Genomic DNA, 16,020 nt, shown 5'->3' with positions numbered 1-16,020 from the left:
CAGTTGCAGCAGCAGCAACCATCTCAGCGTCCACCTCATCACTCCCCGCCCCTCGACCGACCTCGCGACCAACTACGTGAGCGTGAGCGGGCTCCGCAAGACCTCCAACACCCCTCGCATGGCCATGTCCAACACCCCCCAGCCTATCGTCGCTCCCCCCCGCCTCATCACACATCGCGCCCGCCGAGCCCTCCACGCCATGCCCCACAGTACAGGGCGCCTTCTGCGGGCGCGGACTTCCCGGCACACTCGTCGCAACGCCACCAACTGCCGCCGCCGTCGAGTCTTCTCTCGGATCCCATGTACGACGTCGGAGGACACGCATCGAGGAGGCAGGAGGGGCTACCCCACCCGCATGATCGCTTGGGCCCGTCGCCGGGTGAGTGTGAACGAATCATTGTTCCTTGTCTTGCTTCGGTCTTGTCTCCTCTTGGTTGGGCTGGGGACCTTGTTCGGCTCCCCGCCTTCTCCTTCGTGGCTGGTTCCGCGCTTGCTCTAGCTTTCACTCGGGCCTTTCTGGTCGTGAAGCAGAGCTTGTCGCTCGCCGAGGTGCCCTCGGGCCGGCGGCTAGTTCGTTTACTTTATTCGTCATGATGTCGACAAGATGCTTTCGCTACAAGTCTCCTTTGACCAGGCTTTGCTCGCGAAGGGCGTTGCACACATTTTGCGATGAATCATTGATTGCGGCGCGAGTGGCGGTATCCTCGCGAGCTGCGAATCCGTGGGTAATAGAACCGCGCACATGACAGTTTCTAGAGTTCTGTCATGGATGTCGTCCGCGCGCATGTTCGGTGACTCGGCCAGGGCTTCTGGTGCCGAATCACAGCCGGCTCGGACGTGCCCTGCGGAGCGCACCTAGAGCTTCTTCAGCGGCCGTATTCTGAACTTCTTTCAATGGCGGCGTCGTGTCTACTTGGGAGATCGACGCGGCTCGTGCGTAACTGAGCACTGACATATGGCATCTGCTTCTACAGGGCATCCAAGCTCGTCCGTACAAGTACAGCCGTTCACCCTCGAACACCGTACGACGCCTAGTCTCCCTCCGAAGCCCCAGCACCATCACCATCCTCATTCTTATCCATCACACCATCATGCGCTCTCCCACCCAAACACCCCCTCGGCCACGTACATTGGCCCCCCGTCTTCCCGGTCCATCCACGCTTCCCCACCTCACAGTCACCATTCCAGCCACGGGCCCGGCCAAGGTAGTATCCCCCTCTTCCCAACCGCCGTAGGCCCTGGTGTTCCTCCCAGCGGACCCCCGGCGCACGCGCCCCCAGGGCCTCCCCCAGGCGGGATGAGCCTGCGCATCAGTGAGCCTCCCCCTCCGATGTACCCCGGCTCGCTCGGCCACGGGGCATCCCCACACTTGCAGGCGCATTCCCACCACAGTCACCATCGAGATGACAGACACCGCACGCGTGGGGGAAGCACGAGCAGCACCCAGGCGCCTCTAGGACCCGGCCAGGGACAAGGTGCGTTGTCGAGCAACGCGTCGCCGGTGATGGCAAGCCTGCAGCGCCCGGCGCCCTACGACGATCGAGACCGCGACCGCGAGGGGATCCGTGAGCGCGACGCCCGCGAACGCGACCGGGAACGTGGCGCCGTCGAGCGCGAGCAACGGGAACGCGGGGTAGAGCGGGACGGCGGTCCGGGTCCCGCGATGACGATGCAAGGAAGACCCCGCGGACTCACTGGCGCCTCTGTGGGCCCCGCTGGTCTCCCTGGGGCTCCGGGGTCCTCGCTTTCTTCAATGCCTCCGACACCCATTGGCCCTGGGCCGCCTCCTCCTCCAGGCTCCGCGGGCATGTTCCTTGGGGGGTACCGCCCTCCTCCAGCTGTAGGGCTCTCCCCGGAGAAGGCCGATGCTATCGATATCGAGCGCGAGAGGGAGAGAGGCCGAGACGCGAGACTGCCACGCGGGATGGATCGGAGTTCGGACAGAGACGAGAGACAGAGGCGGGGCAGCGGCAGCGGGAGCACTATTCAGGACTCGCCCGGCGCGGTCAGGAGGGAGCGGGAGCTCCGAGAACGGGAAAAGGAGAGGGAGAAGGAGCAGAAGGAGCGGGAGAGGCAGGCGATAAAGGAGCGCGAAAGGCAGGAGCGTCACCAGCGCGAGCTCCAGGCAAGAGAGCGGGAGCGGGATGCGCAGATCCAGATGGAGCGGGAACGGGAGATGCGAGAGCGGGAGATGCAGGAGCGAGAGATGAGGGAGCACCAGAGGCAGAGGGAGCTTGCGGACAGGGAGCAGCAGCTCGAGAGGGAGCGGCAGGAGGGCTACCGGCGGCACGTTCACGAGCTCATGGGCGTGGGCGTGACTCCTCGGGGGCTTGGGCTCGGTCCTGGGCCGTCGCTGGCAGAGCTCGAGGAGCGCGAGCGCGAGCGGGAGTGGCAGAAGCAGCAGAAGAGGATGCAGCAACAGCAGCAGCAACAGCAGCAATCGCAACAAGGCCCCGGACATCCAGATATGCGCCTCCAGTCCCACGGCCAGCCGCCTCTGTCATCGCAACATGAGCATAATCACCATCCGCCTCCGGGAGGGGCTCGCATGGGCGTGATGGGCCCCCCGACGTCTCAGGGTCCGCCGCAGGGCCAAGTGTGGCCCAGGTTCGTACCGGCGCAGATGCCCGAGGAAGAACGGTTGATGGTGGAGCGGGAAATGCAGGAGCGGAGGAGGATGGAGGAGATGCAGCCCCGGGAGCTCGAGTGGGAGGCCAGGGAGCCGAGGCCGGACCGCGAACCGCGCCCGTCCGCGCGGCCAAGCAAGTCACGAGCGAGCGCGAAGGAACGGGAAGAGCGGGAGCGGGCGAAGGCGGCAGCAATGGACGGAGTCGAGCGTGCGGAGCCACCGCAGCGCAAACCGCGGGTGAGTGCTAGAGAGAAGGAGCAGCGCGAGCGCGAGAAGATGGAGCGTGCGGAGCTTGAGCAGAGGGAACGCGAACAGAGGGAGCTGGAGAAGAGGGAGAGGGAACATCAGCATCGGGCGCGTGAGCGCGAGATGGCCGCCCGACACGAGTCGCAATACGAGCTGCTGGAACAAGAGCGGCTTCAGCGCGTGCAGGAAGAGGTTCTTCGCGCTGCACGCGCGCGGGAAGCCCAAGGTCCTCCGTATGGCGGTTTGCAACATCCGCACCACCAACCCCATCCACATCCGCATTCAGCGATGGGGACTCCTTTCGGGCCCGAGGTGCAGCAGGTCCATCCAAAGCATGGTGGCAAACCAGGTCCTATGGGTGCTACGCCTCTTCTCCCAGATATTCCGCCCCAGTATCCACACGAGCGGGAGCGCGAGTTCAGGTTTATTCCTTCCAAAGGCGGACCGGGTCAGATCCAGATGGGCGTCCCGCCTCGTTCTCAGCAGATGCTTCCCCATCCGCAAGCTCAGCACCCAATGGGCACACCCCATCTGCGCCAGCATCACCTACAAGACATGTACGGCCCCGGCCCAATGGGTATGCAGTCCCGCCGCCCGTCTCCTCCCTTGATGCACTCACATTCGGCGCCACCCGCGTTCATGCTCCCGCGGTCCGGCTCGCCCCCCACGACTCTCGTCCTCCCAATCAAGAACCTGGGCACGTTCGTCTACCCACGCACGCCCTTCCCCTTCCTCGACTTCCCCCCTCCATATACCGCTTCGGGGGCACCATCCGATCCGCTCGACGTGCGCGCGACGGTCTGCCTCCCCGCGCGCTTCATTCCGCTCACGCGTCCCGTACGGCCGCGCATCTGGGGCGGCGCGCTCATCCCCGCCGTCCCGCCGCTCTCTGGTGCGCAGCGGCAGCTGTGCGCGCAGTTCTCCGGGACGCACGCGCAGTATGGGCGGCCGTGGCCGGACGAGGTGCGCGAGGGCCGGAGAGTGTACACGGACGACTCGGACCTGTTTTTGTGTGCGCTGCATGCGGGGTGGGTGTCGTGGAGCCAGGCGCGGAAGGCGCGGAGGGAGGGGAACGATCTGAGGATAGAGGTGCGCCTGACAAGGGAGGCGAGGTATATTGGCGGGTTTGGGAACGCGCTGCACGCGAGGGGGCGAGGGGAGGTCGTGGAGGACTTGGGGGCGGAGGACGACGGGAGGGAGCTGTTGAGCTCGGGCTGGGGGAACGGGCACGATGGCGCGGGCATGGAGATCCTGAACGCTGAGTTCGTCCTGGTGAGTTGTTCCAATAACACTCTCGTGTTCTGTGACGACTGAGGAATTGTGCTGTTAGCCTGGTACGGCACACTCGTTCGGGCTGCGGAATCGCTCACAGCGCATGTTGGAGTACGCAGAGCGGCGCAGTGCGCTTGGGTGTGCGCCCCGCTCAAGTCGCAAGCGGAGACGACTGCTCAACGGTACCTTCGCGGGTGACGAGAGTGCGGTGCAGACGCGGTTGAATGAGGACGACGACGAGCTCAGTGCCACGCGCGTTATGGTCTTCGGCACCGACTCGAGCTGGCCTGAGATTGGGTATGTTGATCTTGATTCGGCGATGTTGTTCTTTGAACGTGCACTTAACAATCTTGTTCTCTCCTAGATTCAAGTACCACCCAGATGCACTGAGGACGATCCTCTTTCCTCAGTCATCGTCGCCCGACGGCCGCCCAGCGAAACGCAGGAAACTCGGTGCCATCGCGGACAACGCTCCCTCTGCTTCCCCGGCTCCCGAGAGCAGTGACGACGATCTCGTTCAGCAGCAGCGCGCCGTCGTCGTCGAGACGCTCTGGGAGAGCTTCCTCATCTCTCAACGAGGCCAAATCCCGTCTGGCGAGCTCGAAAGTGACAAGGAGAACGCCACTGAGGCTGCCTCCGGTAGCGGTCGGCGATACGTGATCGCGCTCCTCACTAACGCGGGCGGCACGCTGGGGAAGCTGTCAAAGTCTGCGGCAGCGAAGGTGATGGGGGCGACAGAGGAGGCTGCGCATGGTCACAACGCTACCGACAAGCATGCGCCTGGGGCAGACGACCGTCCACATGCAAATGGTGTGGGCGTGACGGCGAACGGAGCTGCGCAGCACAGTGCCATTGTCAACTCCGAGAAGGCTATCGTTCCTGCTGCGACCGCTGCCGGGTCTGGCTCCGCAGCCGTGAAGATGTCGTTGTCCACCGCTTCGCCTCTGCCCCAGTTGGAGAGCATCGCGCGTGCGCCGTCTAGCGACGAGTCGACGGACGACGGAAACGGTCCCATACAGATCTTGCACAGGGATCTAGGCGAGGAGAACTTCGAGTTCGACCGGGACGGGATAAGCATCTTGAGCGGTGAGATCGTCAACGGCATGCGGAAGGGGTGGAAACTCGAGGCACAGCAGTGGAAGTGGGTGCAGGTCGGTGTGACCTCATGAGTTGCTTGTGCAATAGCTGCGGGGTGATGTGATGCGAGAGTTGGACGGACGATCCCGAAGGATGATGTTTAGTGGGGCGGTATATAGCGTTGAGTTGGACTGTTGTATCGCTATTCGTATCTTTATTCACGGGGGTAATCGCCACTCTGTACTGATACTGTATATATTATCATCCCAGTTGCTCACCCTGAATCGGACTTTACTGGAGTGCCAGCAGGATAGCAGGGCATGTAGTTATCAGATTAGATTCCGATGAGCCACGGTTATGTCAGTTTGCACAGCCTCTGGGTCTCCGGCTCCGTTCGGGAGTCGGCTCATTGCCTCCTGTATTTCTGCACCCAACCATCCCTTGTCGTGTTGATTAACTCCATTCGCTGCATCCCGAGGGAAGAGATGGTTAGTTTATAAGATGAGGACTTGCAGCACACAGAAAAGACACGTCCGAACCCCACGTTCACGATTACGCGAACGCAAACGTGCCAGTATGCCGAGCCTCGTCAGTGGCGCGGCTACAACACTGCGTAATCTGCACGGCATACGGTTAGTCCGCAGTCGATCGTCTTGTAGATTCCGCGGCTGTGCAGCACCTCTTCTAGCACTGATCCAGACCTGGACATGTGCTCTCCCCGCAGTACTTAATGCCCTGTGTGGTGCACAGCTGCGATCTACAGGTCTTCCACTCACCACCACATACCCGAATCTCATTCCTCTCCTCGAAACCCCTGAGTACATAAGATAACAGAAGGGCCCCCAATATGATCGTCAACAATCCTGACGCCCCTGAACACATGAAGGCTTTCTCTCCTGTCTCCGAAAAGTCGTCGCAGCAGGTAAGTCTTTGACTGCTGTAACCAGCACAGTTATATGCAGTCTGGGAACTGATAACGCTGTCGACCGTGCCAACAGGATGCTGAACGAGCACTCCCTCCACCACCGCCTTATTCCCCACATGCTGGCCCGAGTCGTGTCCCGCAGCCCGCGCCGAATGTGCCTGCGATCCCTTCGGGACCAACATCAGTCTTCCAACCCCTGACCACCCAGACTGTCAATCACACCGAGTTGTTCTCCAAGCACGATGCCATCGCAGGTATGTACGACTGCAAAATTAGGGGCATCACGTACTTACAAATGTCATCAATCTCCCACAGGAACATTCGTCGTGGATCCCGCGCTACCATCGCCTATGGCGAACCTGTCGAGGAACCTGCGCAGGAAGCCCGACTCGGTGTGGGGCAAGACTAGAGGCAGGAAAAACAAGCGTCAGCACGAGGTGAATGCATCATTCCAGACGCGCCACGGACGCATCAACCTCGACCTCGCCATTTCCTCGAAGGAGGCCGGCCAGGCGACTCCCTTCCCGGGGGACAAGCTGCCGACCCGAGTGTACGTCTCGACCCATCATGGGCGTGTCAGCGTCAACGTGGTATGTTCCCCTCTATATCCGCCGGTCTACAAGACGCATATTGACCGAGCGTCACAGCACGAGGTTCAGCCGAGCCGCTCGCTCGACCTCCAAGTCGAGTCGCGCCACGGGCGCATCAACCTCCTCTTGCCCCCCACGTTCGACGGCCCGCTCGTCGTGCAGGCGCGCTCCCTTGGCGCCGTCCAGTTCCTTCCGCACTTCGCCGCACGCGCGCGCACAGTCCGCGGGAAGGACCGCGAGACCGTCGTCCTCGTTTCCTCGCCCTTCTCCTCCCAATCTGCTCTCGCCATCGAGGCGAAGCAGCTTGGCGAGCTCGCGGGCCCTGGTTCGGATAGGTGCCTAGTAAGGACACGCCACGGGAAAATCACGATCGGGATCAGCGGGCTCGACAAGATCGAGGAGCCGCTCGAGGGTTCGAACTTGTTCGAGAAGGTCGGCCGGTTCTTCGAGACGCAGGGGCGGGCGTTCGGACAGTATATGGAGACCCAGGCGCGGTTGATTGAGAAGAGGGCACAGGAGTGGGCGGGGAACGTGAACACCGGGAACGAGTATCACGATGGGAAGGGCCCGGAGGTACCGGGAAGGTTCCCGTATGAGCGGTACGAGAGTGCGAGCCAGGCAGGTGGAAGGAGCGCCGCGGCGGGGAAGCAATAAGTCCGCCTGAAATTGGGGAGGGCCTCATGCGTTGACATGCATATCAGATTACGCGTGTGCTGTGCTGTATGTATGTGCACAGCTCAATGATTTCGCTCGGCATCTTTTCCGAATTGTGGTAGCACGTTATGGTTGTTTCTGTTGTGCGATACAATACTGATATCTCTTCAATCGATGCAGGATAAACCACTCAAGCAAAATGGGTCAATATGAGGCAAGGAGTGTCGGAAGTCAACATCACAGGGAGAGTCTTCGGAAGCCAAGTAACTCATGATCGCGCACTCTGTAGGCGTTTCCACTGGGCCTCGTATGATGACGGACCTTTCCCTGAATTCCTTGCATGAGCAGCCTCGACCGCTGGCCCATCATCCTTCCGCTTACGCTTCCCCAGGTCGCGATCACTTCCGCCTGAAGGGGCGGAGAATGGTTTGGGTTCAGGCAGGTACCCGTAGGTCGAGGAAGTCGGTTCCGCAGCTGACGCCGAAGTTGCTGCAGGAAGCGTCTTAGTGGCGACAACGGGAACGTGTGTATACCGGACCGATAATTCTCGCATGCCATCGCGGGTCCAGCTCGTCAACATGGCCAGTGCAGGCGCGTAGAAGAAGACAGATAAGAGAAGTTCTTCTGGTCCTCTCAGGCCGAATTGATCTGGATGCTTGTCGTTGGAGTGATTCTTGAGCCTGCGGAGTACGGACGCTAGGTAAGCACCGTCTGACAGGAATCCGTCGGTGATGTCACAGGCATCAACTCTCGGATCAGTGGATGCTTAGGGAGGGACGATGAGTAGCGTACAACGAGGTGCACGGATCTCGTTGTAGTCTCTACGAACGATTGCTTGGGTAGAGACGTTGGAAGAATATGAGTGAGCAGTACGCAAGAAGCCCATGATATCGTCGTCATCTGTCTGACCCTGCGTCGTCATCTGCGTAGCTTGGAGCTGTTACCGGTGCTTGTGGCTGCGATTGCGGCACATACCGGGATTGCCTGCAGTGTATCAGAGTCCGTTGCCGAGGCATGAACTTACCTCATCTGGCTTGGCCGCCGCCCACGTCGCCGGAGATGCTGAAGGTAGAACTCAATTTGATACCACAGCCTATTCTGCAGAGGGTAAAGCATGATCTTGGGATGGGCGACAAGGATATATCTACGATGACAATGGAGAAGGTGCGTATATCGTTGCTCAGGATTAGTAGCGATGCTCACCATCGAGGGTGGACAGCAAGCACTTGTGGCGCAGTTCCGTCGAGGGAGCAACATGAAACCGTCAAATGTTCCGGGTCAGAACAATATCCCACCGGACCAGCTAGGACCTGCCTCGATAAAGCCCCTGATGAATCTGCGGACAGTCTGGTGGAATGGTGATTCTCGCGATGCATCAGGAATTTTCGCATGTCCCGCAAAGTCGATCGTAGACTGACCAGTTGGTCCTGCAGTACCTACAAGCCATGAATAGTGATAGCATCTACGGGACTCTAAATCCAATGGTGCAAGTCAAGCTGATGGGAATGATGCCTCAGGCCCTCAAAACGACCACCACTCCGTTGGTTTTGCGGATACCAAGTGTGTCGACGCTGCCAATCTCGGATCACTCTTCATCCCCAGTGAGAACCTATCATCACGGAGGCTACCACCGGCAACGAACCCGGCGGAGGCGCTGGACCCGAGCGCGTTCAACGTCGACTTCCCTTTCGGAGATCTCGACGTGACGGGAGGGCTTATGGGCGATTGGAGCTTGAACTTCGAGCGCGACTTCGCGGCGTGAGTGCGCGCGCGGTGCGGGGGTGGCGGAATCAATGCAAGAGAAGCGCCAGCATTACAGCGCCTTGCAAAACGATAGCGCATTGCCGAAAAACACGCCCAGGAATTTCCCAGCTCCGCTCCCCAGTAAGGTAATCAAGCGCTCAGTCGCTACGGGCCGCTGCTGCCCTGCCACTCTCTTCCTCGATAGACTTCCACCTCTATCGATGTCATGCAGAAGTTGTGATGAGAAGCGCGCAATATCATCACAACGTTGAGTTTTTGCAACAATACCTTGGCATGCGTTGTAGAGATGAACAAGATTGCACCGTCAAGGACCTGCCTCTGAGAATTGTGGCGTACGGTGGTGCCGTGGGCGCTAGACTGCCTCATATGGGGGTCGGGGTGCAGAAATTTCTGAACGTGTTTCACGGGCATGCGCTATCGTTTTGCAAGGCGCTGTAATATTGTAGCGTTGCTGCGGTAGCTTGGTGGCGTCGCGACGGGCGTTCAAGGTGCTACGCGTGCAATATCTAGAATTCATCATACGGGCCGGCTGTTGTTGCTGCTGCTGCTGTTTGGATCGTTCCTTTCAAAATCACTATCTTGCGCATAGCTTGGTCTGCTTGTTTAGTCGGCGCGCGTTCCATACCTTGTCTGCTTTGCCTACCCAGCCCCGCCTCTTGAGTCACTTGGTTGTCGCTCGCCTCTCTTGACTTCGTCCTGCTGCACCGTCCTCTGGCTGCACCGCTTCTGCCCTGACATCCTGCTCTCTACCTCACACAGTATACACCGGATTCTAAATGACAGTATTCTTGACAATAGGCACACCCCAGCGGATGCGCCGATCCAGCGCAGCCATGCTCGTTGCTTCAGTCTCGTGTCCGACCTGCTACGTTACCTGCGTTAGAGTGCCCATGCGCCACGGCATTGGCCTCCACATGTTGCTCTCCCCTGCATGGTTCGTTGCCATTCAGATCCTATACGCACGTCTACAAGGTCCGTGGTCACTGCACTCCTTTCCGCCTGCTCTCCGCGTATGCGCGTCGATGATGCGCTGGGGATCAGAGATGTGCTTGACCCCAGGACCCCGAAAGTCGGCAGCGGTGACTTCTTCTAATGGCTCAGGCTTTCTCTCTATTTCAGTTTCCAGAGTTCTGGCTCTAGTGAATTCTACAATGCCTGAAGTTATGACATGCAATCGGTAGGGAAACCATAGACTCTCTCACGCTTGACCCCCGGTGTCATCAGTCCCTCGCCCATCTCTGCTGGGGATAGGTGTTCTGCATCACGGGGCGTCGGGTCTGTGCATGCAGTCGTACTTGTAGTTCATGATATAATCGCGTCAACCCCCGTCCCGCATCCCCTCTTTGCCGCCGTCAACAGACGTATGCGCGGTGGCGTGATCACGAATCTCTCCTTTGGGAATATGTCAGCTATCTGACAATGGGGAAGGGCTACGAGGAGCCTTGCCTGAATCTGATCTGGGCGTCCGCTTGCGGCGTTGAAGCAAGGTGCTCAGCACGTCTAGTGCTGGTCGGAATAACCGACTGACATTGGTGAGAGACAGCTGAGCTGGAGTGTAGCGCCCGCGTCGCGCGCTACTTCTCTTCTCCCCCTCCGTACCTGATCGACGTTGTGCTTCGGGATTGGCCCCTTCCTAATCCTAGCTTCTCCTATCTAACTCTTATCTGTACCGTGTGTTCCCGAACCTTAGAGCTGTTATAGCGCCCGTGAACCGTATATAAACCGAGATCTGTATGTACAAACTCCAGCGTTCAATCGAGACTCTCATAACCTGTCAGTACCTCGAGCGAACCTCTCCGATTCCCTCTCGTGACGCGCCACCTACCCCTTCGGGCCAGCGAGCGCGTCATATTTTTGACAGCTAGTCTCTCGACAACAACCATCTCTCTCTCTCGTCTCTATCTCTCTCTCTCTCGTCGACTGGGCCCCCTCCGAGTCTGATCAACTCGGGACTCCTTTCGGCGACCTATATCGCACACTTCTATTCTCTCTCTCTCCTTGTTAGCTAACCTACTATTATAAAAACCCAGACATGTCTATTAGGTACAACCTCAGACGTCGCCCGCCGGGCACGGAGGTTCTCTCGGCCACTCAGCCTTCGGTACCAGGTGAGCCGCCCCTTGCAGCAGTCACGGCTGACATACCTGCCACAGGTAGCCCTCTCACTGGGACCGAGTCCCCTACCGGTGGTGTCAGCCCCGGAACCGAGCGTGGTGTTCCCGCCTCGGGTTCCCAGTCCTCCGCTATAGTAGCCGGGCTGGTGACTGCAGAAGCAGATGCCCCGAGGGCTTTAAACTCTCCCGTTTCCGACGCCGGCGAGGGCGTTCGGAAGTATCCAGTGACCGTCGAGGACAGCTCTGACAACGACGGCGGCCCTTGGATCCCAGTCCAACGGCGCCGCCGTGCTCGCAGTGCGGACGCCGCTCCGCCTGCTCGGGATCCCGTCACTGCGCAGGACGGCCCCGTACTCACTTCTCCTCAGCGGGCAGCCGTAGATACGGCCGCCGCGAGCCTTACTCCAGCGGAACGGGACCGCTATTCCCGCCGGATGGCAGCGTTCGAGACGACTCGCCCGCGTTCCCTCTCTCCCGAGCATCGGGGTGAGGGTCCCTCTCGGGACAAGGGGAAGACCGTGGATGCACGGAACTGGGGTGCCTCGGGCATCCCAGACGATGAGCTAGACCCTAACGCGCAGAGGCGCGAGCTGCAGTTGTATAGTACTGGGCATCACAATATATTTGATAACTACGATACAGACGAGCAGCGTGCCATGCTGGAGTATTGGGAAGCTCGAAAGCAAGGGCGGAAGGACTCAGAACGTAGCCGACGGCGGTTACTACACCGGGTGGATCTACCCAGTCAGGCTCCTCATACACTACAAGCCGCGCTTCAACCCCGTCCGAGGCGAGTGAGGTCGAGGAAGCCATAATGGCCGCTCCTCGTCGCTCAGCTAGCCAGGAGGCTAACCGCCTCCTCACGGAGCAGCTCCAGGAAATCCGCAAGGAGCTGGCTCGGTTGAAGGAAGAAGCAGAGCAGCGTAAGGCCGCTCGTAAGAAGAAGCGGGATTCGCAGAAGGCCCGGAAGGCCAAGGGCGCTGTTGTCTCCCAGGAATCCGAAGCTGGGAGAAAGAGTCTCGGGCCTGCTCACCGGGCATCGTCTCTGCGGCTGGTGGCCCAGCTGGAGCCTGGCAGCTATCTAGAACGGGCCTTTGCTGGCATCACGGGCGGAGATCCCTCGGACGGCTCTAGCAGTTCATCCTCATCCTCTTCTAAACCCTCAGAAGGCGGTGATACGAGCTCTGCTGAAGAGAGTGAGTCTACGAGCTCTCGCCGAGCCTCATGGAAGTCCCGTAAGAAAAGGAAAAAGCGCACCAAGAAGCCGGTGCTCAAACCTGAGCGACCGGAGAAGTACAACGGCGAGGCCAATGCCCAGACCTTCCACAAGTTCATGCGTCAGTGCGTGGAGTTCATCCGGGGGTACACTATGGACTCACGGATGCACGCCTCGACCATCTCGAATTTCTTGACCGGGAAGGCTTACACCTTCTGGGTAAATACCGTTTCTAATAATCCGGCGGAGTGGACGCTGGAAGATCTGTTCAAAGAACTATTCAACTACTGTTTTCCTATAGATTATTGCTTACAGATGCGAGAGAAGCTGCGAAATATTTACCAAGGAGGACGTAGCGTGCGCGACTACATGCACGAGCTTGAGAACTTGTTCTTGCTCGTCGGATTTGTCTCGGAACGAGAACGGGTGGACAAGCTGTGGAACGGCCTGAATGAAAGCATACAGCGTGAATTATGGAACAAGGAACTCACTCCGACGACCTCCACTTGGCCAGAAGTCCGCGAGGCTGCCGAAATTATTGAGATCGCTGAAAAGGTCGGCAGAGGACGTTATTCCCGCCCAGGGAACGAACCTCGAGGGCGCAAGCGGAACAATCGAAGTTCCTCGCGCACCAGAAGCCAGCAGAAGGCGTACCTGCATCGTAACAATCGCGAGAATCATCAGGATGATCAGCGCCGCTCTCAGGGACATAACGGCGGAAGAACTCACCAAGCCAGGCCGAACAAGGGCAAGAAATCATCCGGGCGAGTCAAGCGATCCTCTCGCACCCAGAACGAGCCCCGGCTCTCGAGCCGGGAACTTGCTGAGCTCCGGGAGCAAGGCAAGTGCTTCCTGTGTAAGGAAACGGGTCACTATGCGAATGCGTGCCCCAAAGCCAACCTGGTCAAGTCAGACAAGAAGGGAAAACCTCCTGGACTCACCTCGTACAGCGTGGAAATCGGAGGCCATTCTCTGGCTGAACAGCTCAGGGAGCTGGCTGCCACCACTGAGACGTCAGCTGGCATTGATTTGCACTATGTCGAGACCGCCTGGGACGACATGCCTGACTTACAATCAGTTAGCGACTCTTCAGAATCTGAAAATTCGGACTGGTCAGATACGGAAGGCTCTGTACTCACCGAGTGGGAAAACGAGTCCGACGGCAACGTTCCGGTCGGTTATTTCGACGACGAGACAAGTGGGGAAGTTCCTGTCTTGAGTCCGGTGCGGAGAATTGATCCAGGTTTCGGGCTTGAGTTGCCGCTGATTCGACGCGGAGAGCGTCGCGTAGGCGACCTATACGCGGCTCACGCCGAGTACCTGTTGCAACTCAATGGACCCTATTGTTGTCACGATGCGGATATCGACAAGGGAGGTAAACCCTCACCTCATGTGTATCGTACCTCACAAGACTTGTACGTGATTTTTCACTGGAATATGGACGATGTATTAGTAGAAACATCCCAATTACGGGACCCCGATTTCGACGTAGTGCGCTATTACCGGCAACGGGTAGTAGAATAGAAGTCTCCGGACCATCAAGCTTGTTTCCTCGCTCGAGGAGAACTGGAGTACTGTCTCATGGGGGATGCCCTCGCTCGGGAAGTCAAGCATATTCTTGAGGAATACCATCCGTGGCCGGAGGACCCTTTGAACGTGTTCTATCCACCCCGGCACATGGTGGTTCAGTATTACGACAACGTTACGGTGCGAGATATGTACCTCAAACGCACCTTGTCAATACCGGTCAAGTTCCTCTTGAACCCTAGGTTCGACCTGCTGGGCTACTTCGCTCGGCACGCCCGACGACTTTTTGCGGCTCCGGCCTTCAAGCTTGATGACCTGGAGGGCGAATTTCGAGTCCTATTCACGCGTAAACTGAGCCCTCGCATCAGTCCACCCATCCCGCTTTTTGCCGTACGACCAAAGACTCGCCACGCTAAATCCGATAACAGCTTGAGTGCGCTACAGCGCAACGCGGCCGCTCCCCGGGATTTCTCTCGACTCATCCCGGAACCAGTCGTCGTAGTTGTCCAGGTGAATGAGCAGCCCACTCGGGCCCTAGTCGACTCAGGATCCCTGTCAGACTTCATGTCTGCAAGGTTAGCACATCAGTTAGGTCTGGAGGTTTTTGAGCTCACCAAACCTTTGCCTGTGCAGCTGGCTGTCCAAGGGTCCCGCGCAAAGATTAACTTTGGCTGCCGAGCTCGACTGGAATACCAGCGCATCAGGACCGAGAGGTATTTTGATGTCATAAACTTACTGAATTACGACCTCATTCTCGGAACTCCATTCATCTTCCAGCACAAGGTCACGTTGGGACTCAACCCCACCACCCTAGTGGTCGGCAGTCCGCAGGCTCTGCCAATTGAGGGCCGCCAGGTGCGGATGCTACAGTCGCACGCGGCGGACGTGCTGGACGACGTGCTCGAGGCGGCACGAAAGGAGTTGCGTGAGTATGCGGCTCCCATTTGCAAGGAAGCTAGTGACTCACCACTACCTCCTTTGCGGACCATCAACCATCGTATCCCCCTTATAGACCCAGATAAGGTCTATACCTGGCGGCCGTCTAAGTGTCCGGATGCTCACAGAGAGAATTGGCGGGAGAAGCGAGATGCTTACCTCAAATCGGGGCGATGAAAGTACACTAGTGCCCGTAACACGTCCCCAATGCTACTCCTTACCAAGCCTGGTACGGGAGTGAAAGGAATCCCTCCAAAACTGCGAGTAGTGTGCGATCTCCGCGAACGTAACACCAACACAAAAAAACTGACATCACCGCTTCCGGACATGGAAGGTATTCTGCGACGCGTATCCAGGCATCAGTATAGGAGCCTGATGGACGGTAAAGACGCGTACGAACAGATTCGGGTGGAACCCGAACATGTGGAACGTACAGCGATGACTACACCTGATGGAAACATGGTCAGCCTTGTTTTGCAGCAGGGAGACTGCAACGCTGTCGCAACGTACCAGAGCTTGATGAACTACATCAGGAAAACGTCACGGACTTGGACCCATACTTGGGCCCAAGTTCATGTACTTGGACTCAAGTCTGTGTACTTGGCCTCAAGTCCGTGTACTTGGCCCCAAGTCCGTGTACTTGGCCCCAAGTCCATGTACTTGGTCCCAAGTCCATGTACTTGGTCCCAAGTCCATGTACTTGGTCCCAAGTACACGGACTTGACCCAAGTCTATATACTTGGGGTACTTGGGGTACTTGGACCACAACTTGGACTTTACATGTTGACTTCAGTATACTCAGGCCTCAATTTGAGCAATTGGTGTTCTATCAGTCACACATCTTGTATACTTCTTATGTAATAATATCTATCATAGACATCCATACACTAGTTGTAAACCAGTCTGTTTTAAGGCTGTAGAAGCAGCTTTATAGTCTATTAGAAGAAGGGCAATAACATGTGATAGAAGACTTTAAGTTGTTACAATGTGCTTGTTTCAGTAGTGATACAGAGGTACAATATCCAGATAATGCTCAAGAATAGTGGTATCAGTGGTGGATGTCCAAGTTC

The 16,020-nt window shown here is 58.2% G+C and overlaps 3 protein-coding genes across 3 annotated transcripts; all 3 read left to right on the top strand.

Moving 5' to 3' along the window:
* Positions 1 to 3,163: 3,163 nt before the first annotated feature.
* DICSQDRAFT_71836 (uncharacterized protein) lies at positions 3,164 to 4,511 on the top strand (the record flags this gene model as incomplete). The annotated part of the gene is made up of 2 exons (XM_007370927.1): positions 3,164 to 4,147; positions 4,206 to 4,511. 2 exons carry the CDS (start codon positions 3,164 to 3,166, stop codon positions 4,509 to 4,511), a joined length of 1,290 nt encoding a protein of 429 aa, XP_007370989.1.
* Positions 4,512 to 6,004: 1,493 nt separating this feature from the next.
* On the top strand, positions 6,005 to 8,920 carry DICSQDRAFT_141364 (uncharacterized protein). Its single transcript, XM_007370926.1, has 7 exons — positions 6,005 to 6,146; positions 6,223 to 6,403; positions 6,465 to 6,739; positions 6,797 to 7,831; positions 7,889 to 8,262; positions 8,324 to 8,557; positions 8,613 to 8,920. Exons 1-4 carry the CDS (start codon positions 6,072 to 6,074, stop codon positions 7,391 to 7,393), a joined length of 1,128 nt encoding a protein of 375 aa, XP_007370988.1. The 5' UTR covers positions 6,005 to 6,071; the 3' UTR covers positions 7,394 to 7,831; positions 7,889 to 8,262; positions 8,324 to 8,557; positions 8,613 to 8,920.
* Positions 8,921 to 14,068: 5,148 nt separating this feature from the next.
* On the top strand, positions 14,069 to 15,127 carry DICSQDRAFT_175052 (uncharacterized protein; the record flags this gene model as incomplete). The annotated part of the gene is made up of 1 exon (XM_007370925.1): positions 14,069 to 15,127. One exon carries the CDS (start codon positions 14,069 to 14,071, stop codon positions 15,125 to 15,127), a length of 1,059 nt encoding a protein of 352 aa, XP_007370987.1.
* Positions 15,128 to 16,020: the final 893 nt, after the last annotated feature.

This window comes from Dichomitus squalens (assembly GCF_000275845.1).
Source record: "Dichomitus squalens LYAD-421 SS1 unplaced genomic scaffold DICSQscaffold_81, whole genome shotgun sequence".
NCBI lineage: Eukaryota > Fungi > Basidiomycota > Agaricomycetes > Polyporales > Polyporaceae > Dichomitus > Dichomitus squalens.
The sequence above is the reverse complement of the archived record's forward strand: the minus strand, read 5'-3'. Positions and strand labels throughout refer to the sequence as shown.